This window comes from Coregonus lavaretus (genome assembly GCF_964263955.1).
Source record: "Coregonus lavaretus genome assembly, chromosome: 10".
Classification (NCBI taxonomy): domain Eukaryota; kingdom Metazoa; phylum Chordata; class Actinopteri; order Salmoniformes; family Salmonidae; genus Coregonus; species Coregonus lavaretus.
In genome coordinates, this window is record NC_139997.1 from 3,971,741 (window position 1) to 3,994,407 (window position 22,667).

Below are 22,667 nucleotides of genomic sequence, written 5' to 3' on the forward strand. Positions count from 1 at the left end.
TCTCACTGGCCCATCGCAGCAGGCAAAACAGGTTGCAGTGATGTCATGGTCAGGTCGTACTGTACACTGATTGTATAATGACGTTATGCTAACGTATTTTTACAACCAGAAAAATAAGTCTTTATATAGTTGTGATCTGGTTATCTAACCAGATAACAACCAAAATATAACGTCTTTCTCATGACTTCTTGATGTCGTCATTAAAAATACATGTATACCTGTCTGTACAGTAACAGCGAACAATCGGTTGTAATCTGGTTACTTAACGTCTTCTCAACCAGAAAACCAGTTCACAACCAGAAAATGACATCATGCCAGAATTGGCCTTTTGGTCTGATCTAGTCCATGCCAGTCTGGTCCAGGTCGGTCCGGTCCAGTCTGGTCCAGGTCGGTCCGGTCCAGTCTGGTTTGGTCCAGTCCAGTCAGGTCTAGGCACAATGTGAGAGCGTTAGTTTGATAAGTCCCTCCGTGTGCATCTTATAGAGTAGTTTGAACTCTGCTGGCAGCTGGTGGGACTCCTGCCACTTGGTGGTGAACTTGGTACCCTTCTTGTCGTAGTAGTGGTAGGGCAGCTCCTTGCCCGTGTTGGGGTCCCAGCCAAAGGGCCAGAAGCCGTACAGGTGGATCTCCTCACACATGGATGAGGCCAGAGTGTACATGAGGATCCCCGTGCTCAGACGCTTCGGTGACAGCTGCTTGGTCTTCCAGTATCTAACAGACACCAACAGACAGACAGGGTTAGAATTGGTTACTGTTGGAATGGTTACTGTTGGAATGGTTACTGTTGGAATGGTTACTGTTGGAATGGTTACTGTTGGAATGGTTACTTTTAGAATGGTTACTGTTGGAATGGTTACTTTTAGAATGGTTACTGTTGGAATGGTTACTGTTGGAATGGTTACTGTTGGAATGATTACTGTTGGAATGGTTACTGTTGGAATGGTTACTGTTGGAATGGTTACTGTTGGAATGGTTACTGTTGGAATGGTTACTGTTGGAATGGTTACTGTTGGAATGGTTACTGTTGGAATGGTTACTGTTGGAATGGTTACTGTTGGAATGGTTACTGTTGGAATGGTTACTGTTGGAATGGTGACTGTTGGAATGGTGACTGTTGGAATGGTTACTGTTGGAATGGTTACTGTTGGAATGGTTACTGTTGGAATGGTTACTGTTGGAATGGTTACTGTTGGAATGGTTACTGTTAGGACGGTTACTGTTGGAATGGTTACTGTTGGAATGGTTACTGTTGGAATGGTTACTGTTGGAATGGTTACTGTTAGGACGGTTACTGTTGGAATGGTTACTGTTGGAATGGTTACTGTTGGAATGGTTACTGTTGGAATGGTTACTGTTGGAATGGTTACTGTTGGAATGGTTACTGTTGGAATGGTTACTGTTAGGACGGTTACTGTTGGAATGGTTACTGTTGGAATGGTTACTGTTGGAATGGTTACTGTTGGAATGGTTACTGTTGGAATGGTTACTGTTGGAATGGTTACTGTTGGAATGGTGACTGTTGGAATGGTTACTGTTGGAATGGTTACTGTTGGAATGGTTACTGTTGGAATGGTTACTGTTGGAATGGTTACTGTTGGAATGGTTACTGTTGGAATGGTTACTGTTGGAATGGTTACTGTTGGAATGGTTACTGTTGGAATGGTTACTGTTGGAATGGTTACTGTTGGAATGGTTACTGTTGGAATGGTTACTGTTGGAATGGTTACTGTTGGAATGGTTACTGTTGGAATGGTTACTGTCTGGTGTTCCATTATCTAACTGACACCAACAGACAGACAGGGTTAACAGACAGACAGGGTTAACTGTAGACATGATTAACAGACAGACGTGGTTATAGGATGGTTACTGTTAGGACGGTTACTGTTAGAATGGTTACTGTTAGGATGGTTAATGTTAGGATGGTTAATGTTAGGATGGTTACTGTTAGGACGGTTACTGTTAGGACGGTTACTGTTAGGACGGTTACTGTTAGGATGGTTACTGTTAGGACGGTTACTGTTAGGACGGTTACTGTTAGGATGGTTACTGTTAGCATGGTTACTGTTAGGATGGTTACTGTTAGGATGGTTACTGTTAGGATGGTTACTGTTAGGACGGTTACTGTTAGCATGGTTACTGTTAGGATGGTTACTGTTAGGATGGTTACTGTTAGGACGGTTACTGTTAGCATGGTTACTGTTAGGATGGTTACTGTTAGGATGGTTACTGTTAGGACGGTTACTGTTAGCATGGTTACTGTTAGGATGGTTACTGTTATGATGGTTACTGTTAGCATGGTTACTGTTAGGATGGTTACTGTTAGGACGGTTACTGATAGGATGGTTAATGTTAGGATGGTTACTGTTAGGACGGTTACTGTTAGGACGGTTACTGTTAGGACGGTTACTGTTAGGACGGTTACTGTTAGGATGGTTAATGTTAGGATGGTTACTGTTAGGACGGTTACTGTTAGGACGGTTAACGTTAGGATGGTTACTGTTAGCATGGTTACTGTTAGGATGGTTACTGTTAGCATGGTTACTGTTAGGACGGTTACTGTTAGGACGGTTACTGTTAGGATGGTTACTGTTAGCATGGTTACTGTTAGGACGGTTACTGTTAGGACGGTTACTGTTAGGATGGTTACTGTTAGGATGGTTACTGTTAGCATGGTTAATGTTAGGACGGTTAACGTTAGGATGGTTACTGTTAGGACGGTTAGGTTACTGTTAGGATGGTTACTGTTAGGATGGTTACTGTTAGGACGGTTACTGTTAGGACGGTTACTGTTAGGACGGTTACTGTTAGGACGGTTACTGTTAGCATGGTTACTGTTAGCATGGTTACTGTTAGGATGGTTACTGTTAGGATGGTTACTGTTAGGATGGTTACTGTTAGGACGGTTACTGTTAGGATGGTTACTGTTAGGACGGTTACTGTTAGGATGGTTACTGTTAGGATGGTTACTGTTAGCATGGTTACTGTTAGGATGGTTACTGTTAGGACGGTTACTGTTAGGACGGTTACTGTTAGGATGGTTACTGTTAGGACGGTTACTGTTAGGATGGTTACTGTTAGGACGGTTACTGTTAGGACGGTTACTGTTAGGACGGTTACTGTTAGGATGGTTACTGTTAGGATTGTTACTGTTAGCATGGTTACTGTTAGGATGGTTACTGTTAGGATGGTTACTGTTAGCATGGTTACTGTTAGGATGGTTACTGTTAGGACGGTTACTGTTAGGATGGTTACTGTTAGGATGGTTACTGTTAGCATGGTTACTGTTAGGACGGTTACTGTTAGGATGGTTACTGTTAGGACGGTTACTGTTAGGACGGTTACTGTTAGGACGGTTACTGTTAGGATGGTTACTGTTAGCATGGTTACTGTTAGGACGGTTACTGTTAGGACGGTTACTGTTAGGACGGTTACTGTTAGGATGGTTACTGTTAGCATGGTTACTGTTAGGATGGTTACTGTTAGGATGGTTACTGTTAGGACGGTTACTGTTAGGACGGTTACTGTTAGGACGGTTACTGTTAGGATGGTTACTGTTAGCATGGTTACTGTTAGGACGGTTACTGTTAGGACGGTTACTGTTAGGACGGTTACTGTTAGGACGGTTACTGTTAGGACGGTTACTGTTAGGATGGTTACTGTTAGCATGGTTACTGTTAGGACGGTTACTGTTAGGACGGTTACTGTTAGGACGGTTAGGAACACAGAAGAAGAAGAAGAAGATTCCAGTATCTACACCAAGTGAACAGGCATGGTTATATAGTATGGTTAGGAACACAGTGAAACGATTACATAGGTTAAGCCATGACAATGTGTGTGTGTGTTTATGTGTGTGTGTGTGTGTTTATGTGTGTGTGTGTGTGTGTGTTCATGTGTGTGTGTGTGTGTGTGCTTATGTGTGTGTGTGTGTGTGTTTATGATTGTGTGTGTGTGTGTGTGTGTTTATGTGTGTATGTATGTGTGTGTGTGTTTATGTGTGTGTGTGTGTGTGTGTTTGTGTTTATGTGTATATGTTTATGTGTGTGTGTATGTGTTTATGTGTGTGTGTGTGTGTTTATGTGTGTGTGTGTGTGCGTGTGTGTGTTTATGTGTGTGTATGTGTTTATGTGTGTGTGTGTTTGCGTTTGTGTTTGCGTGTGTGTGTGTGTGTGTGTGTGTGTGTGTGTGTGTGTGAGTGCTGTACATGCTGCAGTATTAAGTTGAAACCCAATTAAAAACGATTGATGCTTTATCACAAAATAAAATTGGCCCCTCAACAATGGACACAATAGACACTGTCGTCTTAATGCGGACTGAGCTTGTTAAAATGGAGTAATTCTGTGCGAGAAGGTTACTTTAATGGGATTGAGGGAGATTACAGTACAACCAGTCTGAATCCCAAATAGCACCCTATTCACTTTCTAGCACACTACTTTTGACAAAGGCCCACAGGGCTCTGGTAGTGCACTATATAGGGAATAGGGTGCCATTTGGGACTCATCTCCAGTCTCTTCTAGAAGCAACAGCAAGCCAGGGGTAAATTAAGCCCCTCTTCATATGTATATCTCTGTACCAGACCCATTCACAGACAGAACTCTGTACCAGACCCATTCACAGACAGAACTATGTACCAGACCCATTCACAGACAGATATCTCCTTACAAGCAGGCAGCTTCCCGTTCTAAATCCCTCTCTCTCCATATCATATGGGCTCCCGAGTGGCGCAGCGGTCTAAGGCACTGCATCTCAGTGCTTGAGGCGTCACTACAGACCCCCTGGTTCGATTCCAGGCTCTAACACAACCGGACGTGATTGGGAGTCCCATAGGGCGGCGCCCAATTGGCCCAGCGTCGTCCGGGTTTGGCCGGTGTAGGCCGTCATTGTAAATAAGAATTTGTTCTTAACTGACTTGCCTAGTTAAATAAAGGTAAAATATATACTATCCACTTCATTTGGAATGTTAGACAACAGCCAAACAACGGAAGTGATGGATTCACTTCCTCTTTACTTCCCTACTGCAGTGCGCCGGTGGCAAACGTGCCAGAGTCAATTATTTGAAGGACTCAATTTATAGAGCATAAAAGTCAAGTAAACAAGTATAAATGTAAGTGTATAAGTGTAATTTTATATTGATTTAATTCAAGGTCTCTAACGTTAGCTAGACCTAGGCTAGTTCTGTTGTGATAATAATGTTAGCTAGACCTACTAGTAGGATGGTTCTGTTGTGAAAATGTTAGCATGCTAGTTAGCTAACACACGGTGTCGCCCCAGCCTCCCGCCTGCTATGCTAGAGGGAAGCGGGAGCGACCGGTAGACGGTGTCCTTCGCCTCCGCCTGTCGGGCACTGTTTTCCCTCAGTTCTGTTGGCGAAACGATGGCGAAGGCAGGTGTTCGACAGACTGGAGCAACAGACACCGTCTAACGGCTCAGATAATACTTTCATTTCCCTTTTGACCCACATTCAAAAGTGTCACAAGCATCAAGATGTTCATGAAGGAGAAACCAATGGGATCCTCGAGGGGAGGGGGGGGGGGGGGGGGGGGTGTTCATGAAGGAGGAACCAATGGGATCCTCGAGGGGAGGGGGGAGGGGGGGTGGTTCATGAAGGAGGAACCAATGGGATCCTCGAGGGAAACGCAGGACCGCCCCGAATTGGAGGCTGCAGTTGCACACTATTGGTGTGATTTCTCCCCTTCTCAGCTGTCTATTACTGCCTCCTGGTTTCCACCAATCAGCGTGCCCGAATGCACATTTGTACTCTGACCCCTCCCACTCCAGGTCAGTACTTTTAGTCACCGGAAGAAGAAAATGCAAGTTCTGGTTAGCGACCAAGTTGACTGTGTTTATTTTAGGAAGATTGTGCAACGTGTCCAAGAAGTGAGTTGTGGGGTTTATTGTCGGGAGGGTTAATGCTACGTTACGGGGATTGACTGCAAGCAATTACCTTGTTACATCTGTAGCTGTAGCTGTTTAGTACTTGCTACAGCTTGTATATTGTGCAGGTCGTTTTATAAGTGCCTGTATTGCACTGAATGTATTTTGCAGTAGATGTTATTGTATATGTAGGCGCACTTTACCACTGTTCTTTCATAGTTCCCGCAACTGTTAAGCCATGGCTGCGAGGCCTTATGCACCTCTCTCATCCTACAGTCGACCAGCCCTGCTCCAAGCCTCCTCAGTGGTCAGCGAGTGACCACACCCTCACCAGTTGGGAGCTGCTGAGAGAATACGAGGAGCGCAGCAAGAGATCAGGATGGCGTATTCTAGAACCTCCCAGCAGCGGGAGCACCGGTACCGCTGCTACTCTCCTGACCACCACCGCTCTAGGTCTCTCTGGCTAGAGCCATCGTCAGCGCCACGGGAGCGCCACTAGAGCTGAAACTCCCCGAGTCGGCCCGGCTACTCCCCTGACAGACACTACTCCAGGCCTCCCCAGCCAGAGCATTTACCACCTTCACGAGACCGTTGGTACTTCCACTATATGTCCCTAGGTGGCCCAGTTATTCACCAGATCGTCGTCGCTTCAGGTCCCCCTGGCAGAGCCTACGTCGCATTTACCAGAGTATCGGGAGCGCCACTTCTCCCCCGAGCTGGCCCAGCTGCTCCCCAGACCGACATTGTGTTATGTCCCTCCTACCCAAGCCACCAGAGCGCCGGATCCGCTTCTGCTGTCCAGTGCGGACTAGTTCCCCATCAGATCAACTCAACTCCGGAGTGCACAGTCCACGACACCAATGTCTGCACCCACCTCAGCCTGAGCCTCGACTAAGGAGCCCCTGCTGGTTGAGGCAGACGCTCGGGTGCCCGAGGTTTGACTGCCTGCTGCCCTGGAACCCTCCACCGGCCTTTCCTGCTCTTGGCCTGGTGCCCAAGCCAGCGGTGGATTCTTCACCTGCTCCTAGGATAGAGCTACAGCCTGCAGCTACTGCATATGTCAAGTACAGCCCAGTTGTTGGGGCCTCTCCCTCCACGGCCTGGTGGTGTCAGCCCCGTCCTGTCTTCGAAGTTCAGCCTGCCTCAGTCAAGTCCCAGCCTGCGGCCACAATGACCATACCTGGCTTGCAGTCCTCAGTCTTAGTAGTAGGTTCCAAGTCCCCTGCCCTGTCAGGGCCTGGGTTTCCTGCCCTGCTAGGCCCTCAGCCCCCTGACCTGGGGATCCACTGTTCCTTGACCTGGGGACCCTCCGGCCCTCGCACCTGGGGAACCGCCTGACCTAGTCTCTGGGGCCCAGCCGGGCACTGCCTCCGGATCCTTGACGAGCCTCACCCAGGGGTCCCTGCCTGTTCCACTATGGGAGCAGTGGTGAAAGAGTCACCAACCTCAGTGAGCTGCCAAAGACAGTTGTGGCAGGCGTGCCACATTCCTCCGCCGCAGTAGGTCGAGATACCTCCTTCAGCTGTAGCCAGCATTCCGGCATTGTACTCAGCGCCCATGGAAGGGCCCCAGCGGCCCTGCACCAGCTGAGTTCGACACTGTTCCCACAACATTGTGCACCCCCCCTGGCCCCCCATGGTTCTCTGAAGTGACACGGGCTATCAGCTGCCCCTCTAGTATGGCCAGACTGTAAAAAAAGGCAACGCCTGTGCACATGACTTTCCCCACAGTCCCATTAGCAAGTTCTGGTTAGCGACCAATGAAACTGTTTATTTTAGGAAGATTGTGCATGCATCCAAGAAGTGAGTTGTGGGGTTTATTGTCGGGAGGTTTAGGTTACCTACATTATGATGATTGACTGTAAGCGATTACCTTCAGGCCTAATTACCTTGTTACATCTGTAGGTGTATAGTACTGCTGCAGCTTGAATATTTCAGATACTCCATTTGCATGTTGTTTATATTGCATTGAATGCATGATTGTTTAGAGATGGTTAATTCCTATAGGCTATATGCGCATTTCACCGCTAATTCTTTCATAGTTCTGTTAAACCATATGGCTATAAATGGCACCGGAGGAGATGGCTGACCAATTGTGCTATTGTGTGTGTTTTTTCGCGTTGTTTGTAACATATTTTGTACATAATGTTTCTGCCACCGTCTCTTATGACCGAAAAGAGCTTCTGGATATCAGGACAGCGATTACTCACTTCGTACTGGACGAAGATTTTTTCTTTAACGAGTCGGACGCGAAGGATTTACTTCAGACACCCGACAAGGCCCAAATCCCCGTCATTCGCAGGAGAAAGAGACGGAGATATCGGGGACGTAGGTCGGGGTGCCTTGTAAGGATCCGACAGCGAGTGGGTAATCTGCCTCTACCATCAGTCCTATTAGCCAACGTACAATCATTGGATAACAAAATAGATGAACTACGATCACGAATATCCTACCAACGGGACATTAAAAACTGTAATATCTTGTGTTTCACCGAGTTGTGGCTGAACGACGACATGGATAACATACAGCTGGCGGGATATACGCTGCATTGGCAAGATAGAACAGCTGCCTCCGGTAAGACAAGGGGTGGCGGTCTGTGAATATTTGTAAACAACAGCTGGTGCACGAAATCTAATATTAAGGAAGTCTCGAGGTTTTGCTCGCCTGAGGTAGAGCATCTCATGATAAGCTGTAGACCACACTATTTACCCAAGAGAGTTTTCATCTATAATTTTCGAAGCTGTCTATTTACCACCACAAACCGAAGCTGGCACTAAGACCGCACTCAATGAGCTGTATAAGGCCATAAACCAAATCTAATTTTATTTGTCACATACACGTGTTTAGCAGATGTTATAGCGGGTGTAGCGAAATGCTTGTGCTTCTAGCTCCGACAGTGCACTAATATCTAACAGGTAATATCTAACAATTTCACAACATATACCCAATACACACAAAACTAGTAAGGAATGGAATTTAAGAATATATACATATATGGACAAGCAATGACAGAGCAGCATGGACTAAGATACAGTATAATATTATAGAATAGAATACAGTATATACATATGAGATGAGTAGTGCAAGATATGTAAACATTATTAAAGTGACTAGTGTTCCATTTCTTAAAGTGGCCAGTGATTTCAATAGGCAGCAGCAGCCTCTAATGTGCTAGTGATAGCTATTTAACAGTCTGATGGCCTTGAGATAGAAGCTGGTTTTCATTCTCTCGGTCCCAGCTTTGATGCACCTGTACTGACCTCGCCTTCTGGATGATAGCGGGGTGAACAGGCAGTGGCTCGGGTGGTTGATGTCCTTGATGATCTTTTTGGCCTTCCTGTGACATCGGGTGCTGTAGGTGTAGTGGAGGGCGGGTAGTTTTCCCCCGGTAATGTGTTTGGCAGACCGCACCACCCTATGGAGAGCCCTGTGGTTGTGGGCGGTGCAGTTGCCATACCAGGTGGTGATACAGCCCGACAGGATGCTCTCAATTGTGCATCTGTAAACATTTGTGAGGGTTTTAGGTGCCAAGCCGAATTTCTTCAGCCTCCTGAGGTTGAAGAGGCTCTGTTGCGCCTTCTTCACCACACTGTCTGCGTGGGTGGACCATTTCAGTTTGTCGGTGATGTGTACGCCAAGGAACTTAAAGCTTTCTACCTTCTACACTGCGGTCCCGTCGATGTGGATAGGGGGGTGCACCCTCTGCTGTTTCCTGAAGTCCACGATCATTTCCTTTGTTTTGTTGATGTTGAGTGAGAAGTTATTTTCCTGGCATCACACTCCCAGAGCCCTCACCTCCTCTCTGTAGGCGGTCTCGTCATTGTTGGTAATCAAGCCTACTACTGTTGTGTCATCTGCAAACAAATGATTTAGTTGGAGGCGTACTTGGCCACGCAGTCATGGGTGAACAGGGAGTACAGGAAGGGTCTGAGCACGCACCCTTGTGGGGACCCACTGTTGAGGATCAGCGAAGTGTAGATGTTGTTTCCTACCTTCACCACCTGGGGGTGGCCCGTCAGGAAGTCCAGGACCCAGTTGCACAGTACGGGGTTCAGACCCAGGGCCTTGAGCTTAATGATGAGCTTGGAGGGTACTATGGTGTTGAATGCTGAACTATAGTCAATGAGCAGCATTCTTACATAGGTATTCCTCTTGTCCAGATGGGATAGGGCAGTGTGCAGTGTGATGGCGATTGCATCGTCTGTGGATCTATTGGGACGGTAAGCAAATTGAAGTGGGTCTAGGGTGACAGGTAAGATATGATCCTTGACTAGTCTCTCAAAGCACTTCATGATGACAGAGGTGAGTGCTACAGGGCGATAGTCATTTAGTTCAGTTACCTTTGCTTTCTTGGGTACATAAGCAAACAGGAAAACGCTCATCCAGAGGCGGCACTCCTAGTGGCCAGGGACTTTAATGCAGGGAAACGTACATCCGTTTTTACCTCATTTCTACCAGCATGTTAAATGTGCAACCAGAGGGAAAAAAACTCTAGACCACCTTTACTCCATACACAGAGACGCGTACAAAGCTCCCCCTCGCCCTCCATTTGGCAAATCTGACCATAATTATATCCTTCTGATTCCTGTTTACAAGCAAAATCTAAAGCAGGAAGCACCAGTGACTCAGTCAATAAAGAAGTGGTCAGATGACGCAGATGCTAAGCTACAGGACTGTTTTACTAGCACAGACTGGAATATGTTCCGGGATTCTTCCGATGGCATTGAGGAGTACACCACATCAGTCACTGGCTTCATCAATAAGTGCATCGATGACGTTGTCCCCACAGTGACCGTACGTACATACCCCAACCAGAAGCCATGGATTACAGGCAACATCTGCACTGAGCTAAAGGGTAGAGCTGTTGCTTTCAAGGAGTGGGACTCTAACCCGGACGCTATAAGAAAAATATTGCTATGCCTTCCGACGAACCATCAAACAGGCAAAGCGTCAACACAGGACTAAGATTGAATCGTACTACACCGGCTCTGACGCTAGTCGGATGTGGCAGGGCTTGCAAACTTTTTAATACTACAAAGGGAAGCACAGACGCGAGCTGCCCAGTGACACAAGCCTACCAGACGAGCTAAATTACTTCTATGCTCGCTTCGAGGCAAGCAACACTGAAGCATGCATGAGAGCATCAGCTGTTCTGGACGACTGTGTGATCATGCTCTCCGTAGCCGATGTGAGTAAGACCTTTAAACAGGTCAACATTCACAAGGCCACAGGGCCAGACAGATTACCAGGACGTGTACTCCGAGCATGCGCTGACCAACTTGCAAGTGTCTTCACTGACATTTTCAACCTGTCCCTGACTGAGTCTGTAATACCAACATGTTTCAAGCAGACCACCATAGTCCCTGTGCCCAAGAACACTAAGGTAACCTGCCTAAATGACTACAGACCCGTAGCACTCACATCTGTAGCCATGAAGTGCTTTGAAAGGCTGGTCATGGCTCACATCAACACCATTTTCCCAGAAACCCTAGACCCACTCCGATTTGCATACCACCACAACAGATCCACAGATGATGCAATCTCTTTTGCACTCCACACTTCCCTTTCCCACCTGGACAAAGGGAACACCTAAGTGAGAATGCTATTCATTGACTACAGTTCAGCGTTCAACACCATAGTGCCCTCAAAGTTCATCACTAAGCTAAGGACCCTGGGACTAAACACCTCCCTCTGCAACTGGATCCTGGACTTCCTGACGGGCCGCCCACAGGTGGTAAGGGTAGGAAACAACACATCTGCCACGCTAATCCTCAACACGGGGGCCCCTCAGGTGTGCGTGCTCAGTCCCCTCCTGTACTCCCTGTTCACCCATGACTGCATGGCCAGGAACGACTTCAACACCATCATTAAGTTAGCTGACGACACAACAGTGGTAGGCCTGATCACCGACAACGATGAGACAGCCTATAGGGAGGAGGTCAGAGACCTGGCCGTGTGGTGCCAGGATAACAACCTCTCCCTCAACGTGACCAAGACAAAGGAGATGATTGTGGACTACAGGAAAAGGAGGACCGAACACGCCCCCATTCTCATCGACGGGGCTGTAGTGGAGCAGGTTGAGAGCTTCAAGTTCCTTGGTGTCCACATCACCAACAAACTTTGTCGTGAAGAGGGCACGACAAAGCCTATTCCCCCTCAGGAGACTGAAAAGATTTGGCATGGGTCCTCAGATCTTCAAAAAGTTCTACAGTTGCACCATCGAGAGCATCCTGACTGGTTGCATCACTGCCTGGTATGGCAACTGCTCGGCCTCCGACCGCAAGGCACTACAGAGGGTTGTGCGTACGGCCCAGTACATCACTGGGGCCAAGCTTCCTGCCATCCAGGACCTCTATACCAGGCGGTGTCAGAGGAAGGCCCTCAAAATTGTCAAAGACTCCAGCCACCCTAGTCATAGACTCTTCTCTCTGCTACCGCACGGCAAGCGGTACCTGAGCACCAAGTCTAGGTCCAAAAGGCTTCTTAACAGCTCCCCCCCCCCTCCCCCCAACCCCTCTTTTACGCTGCTGCTACTCTGTTTATTATCTATGCATAGTCACTTTACCTCTACCCACATGTACATATTACCTCAATTACCTCAACTAACCTGTGCCCCCGCACATTGACTCTGTACCGGTACCCCCCTGTATATAGCCTCACCACTGTTATTTTACTGCTGCTCTTTAATCGATTTTTTACTTAACACTTATTTTTCTTAAAACTGCATTGTTGGTTAAGGGCTTGTAAGTAAGCATTTCACTGTAAGGTCTACACCTGTTGTATTTTGCGCATGTGACAAAGAAAATTTGATTTGATTTGATTCTAGAAGTTTCAGACTGTCCTCAGTAAGATGTATGACTCTGTGGCACCAGACACAGATCAGATAAGATCTACATCCAGACACAGATCAGATAAGCCAGAGAGGGCTATAAATCGTGCCTTCAGAATAATTAGTTATCTCTCTCTATAGCAAGGAGTTTATACACGTCCATGTATGTAATGCCATTCTACCAGGCTATGTACAGATCCTGTTGTATTGCTGCATTACTATAGTTAATATGTTTATATGTCTCCATTCCCTTATAGAACCACAGGTACAGATTTCTGAGTGTGAATACTATAGTGTGGTAGTGGTGAATACTATAAACGTCCTGGACTGAGAAGTTCTTGCCGAACAGCCTGCAGTGAGTCAGAACCAGGTATATCAGGGATTCAGTCACTAGCGGGTGACGGCTCAGAAGCCAACTACTCAGACTGCTCCAGCTAGACGTTTTTACAGCACCACTATTTATTAGACCTACGTTTTTAAACAATAACATTATTATACCTGGGCTAGCACAACAATTATTATCAAGTGAGTACACAATTATTGTCCATAAATATTGTCCTCGACTAACCAGTGCCCCCGCACATTGACTCGGTACCGGTACCCCCTCTATATAGCCTCGCTATTGTTATTTTTGCTGCTGCTCTTTAACTATTTGTTACTTTTATTTCGTATTATTTTATATTGTATTTTTTTGTGATATTTTTTTTGGTATTCTTTCTTAAAAACGGCATTGATGGTTAAGGGCTTGTAAGTAAGCATTTCACTGTAAGGTCTACTACACCTGTTGTATTCGGCGATTGTGTATTTTACACTGCACGGAAGAGCAAGCGTGTATCTCTCATCCAATAGGCTGTTAGTAGACTAAAGAAAATCAGTCAAAATAAGTGTCCGACAATGTTTTGTTGCCGTGGCAGCGGAGAGGCCAGGTGCGTAATTGCGCAACAGAACAAAGACAGACAGGCTCGAGCTATACCCTAAGTTAGAAGCGTATGCATACTAGCCCAGAATTCATAAAGTCAATGTGAATATATCCAGTGAATTTACACAGCGAACAAAAAATAAGTATCAGATAACGAAATCATAGGTAGCCTACATTATGTGTGCTCCCGAGGCTGCGCTGAGTCCCTGATTACCAGCTTAAAAAGCTACCCTATTGTTTCAGTTTTTTAGGGACAAGAAATGTATCCTACCTAGGCTACAACAACACAATGTAAGGAAGAATGCCATTGTTTTCAAGTGAGTACAAAACTCTAGTATTCATAGGTTGCACCTCCATCACTCGGTCGCGTCATGCCATAGTGGTGCCCTAAAGTGGTGATAACCCCAGTCAATCTGGATGGAGGCTAACTACTGTTTCGTATAAATTACACTATAGTGCCTGGAAATACAATGAAATTGCTAAAGTAGCCAGATATTTAGTGGGAAACAACATTGCCAGCATTATCATGTCGTCAAATTTACTTTAGACAGATGGCAATGTTGTCATTAGCTAGCAAAGTTCGTCAAAAATAGCTAGAAATGCTAACGTTAGCTAGCTAATTTCCTGGTGGCCTCCCCTCTATTATAGCGTTATACTGCATCTAAAGTCAATCTAGGGACATCAAAAATGATGACAAAAGCTTTTCCTAGTAATTATTTGCCTCCTTTTGAGTGTCATTGTATTTCCAAGCCATTGTAATGCACTTTTGATTACATCTTCATCAGCGCTCATTGATGATGCATTGAGTAGAACGCTCAGTTGGGCATCAGTTCAAAGCAAACGTTCAAAACAATATTGTTATTATTCTATTATTCATTTGAATAAACGCTCAAAAGCCTGGCATTTTCAACTGCATCTAGCCTGCCTGATTGGGCAACCATTTCGATCAGTTATGGGGTTTTTCTCTGCAGTTTATCCTACAAGGTCCAGGCACATTAGCAGGCCAGTAATATGGTATATCTTTTTTTCAGGATGTATCAGCTAACAGAAACATGCTAATGCGGGGATTTCTAGCGGCGCGCATATGAATTATGATACTGCACGAGCGCGGAGGAAGTTGTATCCATAGTTTCCGCATTTGGCTTCCGTGTTTTAAAAGTTTTGGGAAATGAGGTGGAAACCTCAATATGCTGCTTATCCATTTATAGTAGACGAGAAGACCTAGGTAATATATGCATAGTGTTGGTCAATGATAGCTGTTCTTTCCTTAGGGTATTACTACATTTCATGTCAGTTACTGGGGGAGAGGTTATGGTAAGAAGAATGGATTGTGTGCATGACATAAAGACAAATTGTACAATGTTGCAAGAAAATCTTAATAATCTATTTCTGAGAAGAACATACAAAAGTCAAAATGCTATGTTGGGTGTGTCCAATGCAGAGGAGGCTGGTGGGAGAAGCTGTAGGAGGACGGGCTAATTGTAATGGGGTGAAATAAAATAAATGCAACGGAGTCAAACATGCTGTTTCCGTATGTTTGATGCGTTTGATACCGTTCCATTTATTCCATTCCAGCCATTAAAATGAGCCCGTCCTCCCACTTGCCTCCTCTGGTTCAATGCTAAGTTAGGGGTGTCTAATGCTATGCTAGGTGTGTCCAGTGCTATGCTAGGTGTATCCAATGCTATGCTAGGTGTGTCCAATGCTATGCTAGGTGTGTCCAGTTGTGATTCTATGTAACTTTTGAGGTGTTAAGTGTTTCCTCTTGAATGACAATAAACAAAATCAATCAATCAATCAACCAATAAATCAATCACTCAATCAACAAATCAATCAATCAACAAATCAATAAATGTATCAATAAACCAATCAGTCAGGTGTGTCCAGTCTTACCGGTTGACGTACTGCATGATGTTGCCAGGCCACGCTAGCTGAACCTTCAGCTGTCCTCTGTGCTCCACAAAGAAGTCCACCAGGGTCCTGGTCACCGTGGCCGAGGTATGGAAGAAGAAGGCAGGGATCCAGAGTATGGCCCTGTCCAGCTTCTTGAGACTCAGGAAGAAGTTGTTCCTGTCCTGGATGGTCAGCAGATTGTTGTAGTACTTCTCCAGGATGCTGGGGTTAAAGGTCGTGAGGTTGGTCCTCCGCCCCACGTCCCGGCGGAAGATCTCGGTGGGAGCGAAGTTGCAACGGAAGACAAAGTCAAACTTCTCGATCTCGGGGCCGCAGCGACTCCCTGTGAGGATGCCGCTGTTGCCCACCACGGCGCACACGTTGTAGTGCCTGTTGACGATGGGGGAGGCCTCGGGGAGCAGGGACTTGAAGTTCTCTCCGACGGAGAAGACGTACTTGTGGCTGGAGTAGTCGTAGTGCATCAGCTGACCCACGCGCACGCTGCTCCGGGTCAGGGTGAAGTTGTGGGCGATGTCGATGTGCTGAGAGATCTCTTTTCTGGAAGATATGGGGAGATCAGACAGGCGGGGAAATGTTAGGCTGTGTGTCCCAAATAGCACCCTATTTCCTATGTAGTGCACTTATTTTGATCAGGGCCCATAGGGGTCTACTAAGCTAACATATGGAATTGTTTTAAGATGGTCATACCATGGATCATTTAGCTATTTGATTTATAATTGTAGGACCCCTGTAGGTATAACAAAATATATATAAAACAATTATTTGATAAAATATTGAATTTTGTCTTTACTACTTTAGCCTATAGAAATGCATTGACTAACACATTCATAAATGGCAAAACAGACAGTCAAAAAAGAAATCATAAGGAATCAGGTTTTTAAAGTTTATGCGAGATATACGAAAGCTCAGGAAATATATATTTATTTTTTGACACATTTAACCCCCTTTTTTTGTTGGCACAAAACTGCTTCCATACTTCCATTCATTTTTTTAAGCCAGTACCAGGTTACCTTCAAATGAGTCCCGTTACACTTGTAGGGGTCATAAAGCAAAACGGGGAACACCATCGGCTTCGTAAGAGTCTCCCCTTTCCATATTTGTTTTTTAGCCCAAACGGTTTGGAGTTTGCAGACCGTATCGGATGCTACAGACGTTTTCATGAGAAGACCAATTTTTCGGGATGTCTCCTGCGCTGTAGCTCTGCCACTTCCCACCGCAGATGCGGAAGGACGACGTCGGCGGATGCGGTGGATTGAAATGCAACCCATACAAAAAAACATATCTCTAGCTTAAACAGACGGATTTTTGATGGGGATCTTTGTATTATGTTAATTAGATTGACGCACAGGTGCATCAATCAACTCTTAAGGATTAAAGCTGCAATATGTACATTTTTGGATGAGCCCACCAAATTCACATAGAACTGTGAGTTATAGAGCTGTCATTTTCATTGAAAGCAAGTCTAAGAAGGCGGTAGATCTGTTCTATGTGCGCTATTTCTATGCTTCCCGTTCTTAAGTTTTGTTTTTGCGTCTTTTACTTTTGGTTTTGTCCACCAGCTTCAAACAGCTGGAAATACAATATTTTTGGTTAAGGAAAATATATTTCACAGCGGTTTAGATGGTACAATGATTCTCTACACAATGGCCGCTTGTTTTGTCACATAAACTGAAATTAGTCGAACTACTACAAGTTTAGCAACCAGGAAATGGTGGAGCGATATCTCCATATTGCACCTTTAAGAACTGTCCATGTTGTCTGTGCCAGCATTCTCCCCCACCAGTGGTAGTGCCCCACTCCCCCACACTAGGAACCCCAAAATACACTTCTATGCCTGGTGACCTATGGAGGGTCTTACTGAATCCTGTATGCATGGGACTTGCTAACTCTCTTTACGATCTAGTAATACATTAGCAACATTCCATCCTAAAACCATTCCTAAACACTCCTAAACAACATTCCCTCCAAAACCCTCCATAGCTTAGTGCCTGGTCTAATCTCAGCACCCAGAACCAAATCTGCTTCTATCATTTTAATAATACCAGAGACAAAGCCTGGTCTAAAGTTATTGTGCTTCGATGAGCCTGGCCTGGGTCATGTTCATTAGGCCCCCCAAAAAAGTGTTTAAAAAGGAAGGTCACTACCTGAATGTGCCCAATAACAACACTGCTTTCTGTTGTAAAACATTTTAGTTAGTGCTTAATGAATAGGACCCAGATGTACAGTGGGGAAAAAAAGTATTTAGTCAGCCACCAATTGTGCAAGTTCTCCCACTTAAAAAGATGAGAGAGGCCTGTAATTTCCATCATAGGTACACGTCAACTATGACAGACAAATTGAGAAAAGAAAATCCAGAAAATCACATTGTAGGATTTTTTATGAATTTATTTGCAAATTATGGTGGAAAATAAGTATTTGGTCACCTACAAACAAGCAAGATATCGGGCTCTCACAGACCTGTAACTTCTTCTTTAAGAGGCTCCTCTGTCCTCCACTCGTTACCTGAATTAATGGCACCTGTTTGAACTTGTTATCAGTATAAAAGACACCTGTCCACAACCTCAAACAGTCACACTCCAAACTCCACTATGGCCAAGACCAAAGAGCTGTCAAAGGACACCAGAAACAAAATTGTAGACCTGCACCAGGCTGGGAAGACTGAATCTGCAATAGGTAAGCAGCTTGGTTTGAAGAAATCAACTGTGGGAGCAATTATTAGGAAATGGAAGACATACAAGACCACTGATAATCTCCCTCGATCTGGGGCTCCATGCAAGATCTCACCCCGTGGGGTCAAAATGATCACAAGAACGGTGAGCAAAAATCCCAGAACCACACGGGGGACCTAGTGAATGACCTGCAGAGAGCTGGGACCAAAGTAACAAAGCCTACCATCAGTAACACACTACGCCACCAGGGACTCAAATCCTGCAGTGCCAGACGTGTCCCCCTGCTTAAGCCAGTACATGTCCAGGCCCGTCTGAAGTTTGCTAGAGTGCATTTGGATGATCCAGAAGAGGATTGGGAGAATGTCAGATGGTCAGATGAAACCAAAATAGAACTTTTTGGTAAAAACTCAACTCGTCGTGTTTGGAGGACAAAGAATGCTGAGTTGCATCCAAAGAACACCATACCTACTGTGAAGCATGGGGGTGGAAACATTATGCTTTGGGGCTGTTTTTCTGCAAAGGGACCAGGACGACTGATCCGTGTAAAGGAAAGAATGAATGGGGCCATGTATCGTGAGATTTTGAGTGAAAACCTCCTTCCATCAGCAAGGGCATTGAAGATGAAACGTGGCTGGGTCTTTCAGCATGACAATGATCCCAAACACACCGCCCGGGCAACGAAGGAGTGGCTTCGTAAGAAGCATTTCAAGGTCCTGGAGTGGCCTAGCCAGTCTCCAGATCTCAACCCCATAGAAAATCTTTCGAGGGAGTTGAAAGTCCGTGTTGCCCAGCGACAGCCCCAAAACATCACTGCTCTAGAGGAGATCTGCATGGAGGAATGGGCCAAAATACCAGCAACAGTGTGTGAAAACCTTGTGAAGACTTACAGAAAACGTTTGACCTGTGTCATTGCCAACAAAGGGTATATAACAAAGTATTGAGAAACTTTTGTTATTGACCAAATACTTATTTTCCACCATAATTTGCAAATAAATTCATTAAAAATCCTACAATGTGATTTTCTGGATTTTTTTCTCTCATTTTGTCTGTCATAGTTGACTTGTACCTATGATGAAAATTACAGGCCTCTCTCAACTTTTTAAGTGGGAGAACTTGCACAATTGGTGGCTGACTAAATACTTTTTTTCCCCACTGTATCCTATAGGCTACTTCACCTCTGTTCTGTGAAAGCCGTTCTGTTATAGCGCCATTTGGAGGTGTTCTCCTGGAGGCCCTCGTTCAGGGCATTGGTCAGAGGGGTGAAGGCCGGGTCCAGGTACTTCATGGCCAGCTGAGACCTGTGGACAGAGGCAAACACATTGATACACACTGGAGAAGGCTTTGACCATAACGTTTCTGTGCCTAAGTATTTTCCACTGCTGCAGTGCTGCAAGCCAGAAAAAACAATACATTCAAAAGTCGCTAAGTAAAGGAATACTTTGGATTTAGTTTGTCTATTTAGTGTAAGAAGAACCAACCTCCTTTTTGACAGAGACGACCACAAAAACAGTGTGTTGTGTCCATTAGAGAGGGAAGGGAAGCCGGCCTAGTTGGTTCTGATGTTACTGGGAGGCAGGAATCTATTAAAGGGGCAATCTGCGATTCAAACAATAACAAAGCGGACGGACACCTGTTTTGGTAAAAATTATGTTATTTGGAGGCAGGAAGCTGGTAAAAGCAGGGCCTGATCAGCGTCCAACACCCTCTCCTCCACCCTCCTCTCCTCCACCCTCACCATCTTCCTCTCCTCCACCCTCCTCTCCTCCACCCTCCTCTCCTCCACCCTCCTCTCCTCCACCCTCACCACCCTCCTCTCCTCCACCCTCACCACCCTCCTCTCCTCCACCCTCACCACCCTCCTCTCCTCCACCCTCCTCTCCTCCACCCTCACCACCCTCCTCTCCTCTCCTCCACCCTCACCACCCTCCTCTCCTCCACCCTCCTCTCCTCCACCCTCCTCTCCTCCACCCTCACCACCCTCCTCTCCTCCACCCTCACCACCCTCCTCTCCTCCACCCTCTCCACCCTCCTCCTTGTTCCACAGCTCCTGTCACTCAATTTCCTAAAAAAAAGTAGGAAATTGTTATGTTGTTATGTTTCCCGTTTTAAAGCGGTAGCTACAATAGCTGCCATTCCATTCCATTGCAGTATTAGACCCAGGCAATGGGACACTATTGCCTGATTCAAATCAAATCAAAGTTTATTGGTCACGTGCACAGGATACAGGTGTAAACGCTACAGTGAAATGCTTACTTGCTAACTCTCCTCAACAATGCAGTACAATATCACAATTATACACTATCGTGCTGACCCGAACCGTACTGGGCTGACCCGAACCGTACTGGGCTGGCTTGGACATTGTCCTTTCCAGCATGGTTCTGACGACAATGGTGGATGCGTAACCAGCCCAGTCCAGTACAGCTCGGCTTGGCTCGGTTTGGGTTAGTAGTGTGAAAAGGTTTGGCTGCTAGGTTGAGAATGGCATGTGCACCACGCTGACACACTAAGCAATAGTATTAGCATGTAGGCTAGCTGGCTAGCAAGCACTGCAATTATTCGTTTTATGGGAGGATAGCATCATGCACTGCCTACTGTGTCCCAAATGGCACCCTATTCCCTATATAGTGCACTACTTTTGACCAGTGCCCTATGGGGGAATAGGGTGCCATTTGGTGCGAACACGCTGTGTAGCCTACACTGGCAGTCTAAATGGTTATATTAGCTTGTTTCACCATTAGGCTACCTGATGTCAATTGGTTGGATGATGTCCTGATGGTATCGTACTTGTGAAGGGATTGGACCGTGGCTGTGGGGATAAAACATGGAGAGTTATGGTACTGGGGTGTCAGGGAGTACTTTTACATGTACAGTATGGTTGCATTCCAAATGGTACCTTATTCTCTATATGGGGTCTTTTGGGCTCTGGCGTTTACACAGGCAGACCATTTCTGATTATTTTCCCGCTAATTGGTCTTTTGACCAATCAGATCAGCTCTTTTGCCAATAATTGGGGAAAAGATCAGATTTGGTCTGCCTGTGTAAACGCACGCAGCCTATGTATGGAATAAAAGTGCCAGTTGGGACACAACCCATTTAATTTAATCAGATATACATGTAGTAGCCTAACTATGATGTTGAGGGTTCACTTCACAGTAGTCTAATTATCATCAAAACAATAACCCAAAGATGACAAAATACGGGGAGGGGCGGACCGGAAGGAATGGCTAGATATCTGTCCCCTGAAGTGAATTTATCTTGCTTTTGCAAAATGGTTCCCTCCCCTCCTCTCCACAGAAACTTGGATTCAACAAAGGGGGGCGGGGACGATTACAGTGTGGAAATGAATCTACCGCCAAAATCAGAAACCAAGGACAGCTCCCTGGAGCGAGCCAGAGAACACAGCAGCCAATCAGAAACCAAGGACAGCTCCCTGGAGCGAGCCAGAGAACACAGCAGCCAGTGGCCACCAAGGACAGCTCCCTGGAGCGAGCCAGAGAACACAGCAGCCAGTGGCCACCAAGGACAGCTCCCTGGAGCGAGCCAGAGAACACAGCAGCCAGTGGCCATTGCATCACAGCTGGACGTTCAGGACCTCTCCAGCTGAGCATCATAACACAGGGGCCTTGTGGCAAAGACCTCACAGCAGTACCATAATTAGAACATGCGCTGTGCTTCTTGCTCATGACCGGATAGGATTACGTTCTGCTCTATTTTACGACGGGTGGGCTGGCTTGTTGCTGTATGTGGGGTATTCATTCATTTGGCTGATATTCGACTTGATATCAGGATGAATTTTTAAAAAAACAGTGACAGCCGGTAATTCAATAATCGTAGGAAATATGGATATGTTGATTATTGATATAACCTTAGAATATGATGGGAGAATCGACAGAGGCGTCGTCATATTTCTACTGTGACAGTGTAGGCCTTTTGGTTTGTGGTGTAGCCTACTGTAGGCTAGCAGCCTCTGACACAAGCCTCCCTAATATGAAACCTCTGGTTTTAGAAACAGTCTCCACCCAACTGCTATTCTGGAAGTAAAAACACACCATTATACATTGCGTGAAAATAAAGACCGTTAACATGTATGCATATGCTACAAGAATGTAAAACTGTACACTTCAGCAGGCTATAGCCTACGCACATAGCACACGTTTCTATTGCGAGATGATGTTATTGCAATACTTACCGAAATCCGGCATGAAACATATACATCCGAGGACCCCCTGAACTTGCATATTTGGGGGTCGTGAAGAGAAAATCTTTCTTTATTGACACGTAGCTGATCAACGAGAGTATGAGCAGAGCAACACTGAACATCACCAACCCCAGGACGCTCGCTATACGAACCATCTTGCGGAGTTGACATTCCCGTCTGTGCAACGACAAGGACAGCTATGTTGCTATTCAGCGGAAGAGAAGCGACATGTTTAGGAGAAGGACACGGTCCGCTGGCATGCCCTATT

The 22,667-nt window shown here is 45.8% G+C and overlaps 1 protein-coding gene across 1 annotated transcript; it reads right to left on the reverse strand.

Annotated features, from left to right (window-relative positions):
• Nucleotides 1-302: 302 nt before the first annotated feature.
• On the reverse strand, nucleotides 303-22,573 carry LOC311136415 (alpha-N-acetylneuraminate alpha-2,8-sialyltransferase ST8SIA3). The gene is made up of 4 exons (XM_084170539.1): nucleotides 22,391-22,573; nucleotides 19,377-19,499; nucleotides 15,512-16,069; nucleotides 303-711 (listed from the first exon to the last, which is right to left on the reverse strand). Exons 1-4 carry the CDS (start codon nucleotides 22,552-22,554, stop codon nucleotides 429-431), a joined length of 1,128 nt encoding a protein of 375 aa, XP_084026665.1. The 5' UTR covers nucleotides 22,555-22,573; the 3' UTR covers nucleotides 303-428.
• Between the last annotated feature and the right edge of the window lie 94 nt (nucleotides 22,574-22,667).

Bases quoted from the DNA above. Each gene is read 5' to 3' on its own strand.
- LOC311136415 (XM_084170539.1), bottom strand. From the start codon at position 22,554: ATGGTTCGTATAGCGAGCGTCCTGGGGTTGGTGATGTTCAGTGTTGCT. The intron at 19,500-22,390 runs GTAAGTATTGCA...CTCTGTCCACAG, and splicing joins ATGTTTCATGCCGGATTTCG to GTCTCAGCTGGCCATGAAGT. The intron at 712-15,511 runs GTAAGACTGGAC...GGTGTCTGTTAG, and splicing joins ATCATGCAGTACGTCAACCG to ATACTGGAAGACCAAGCAGC.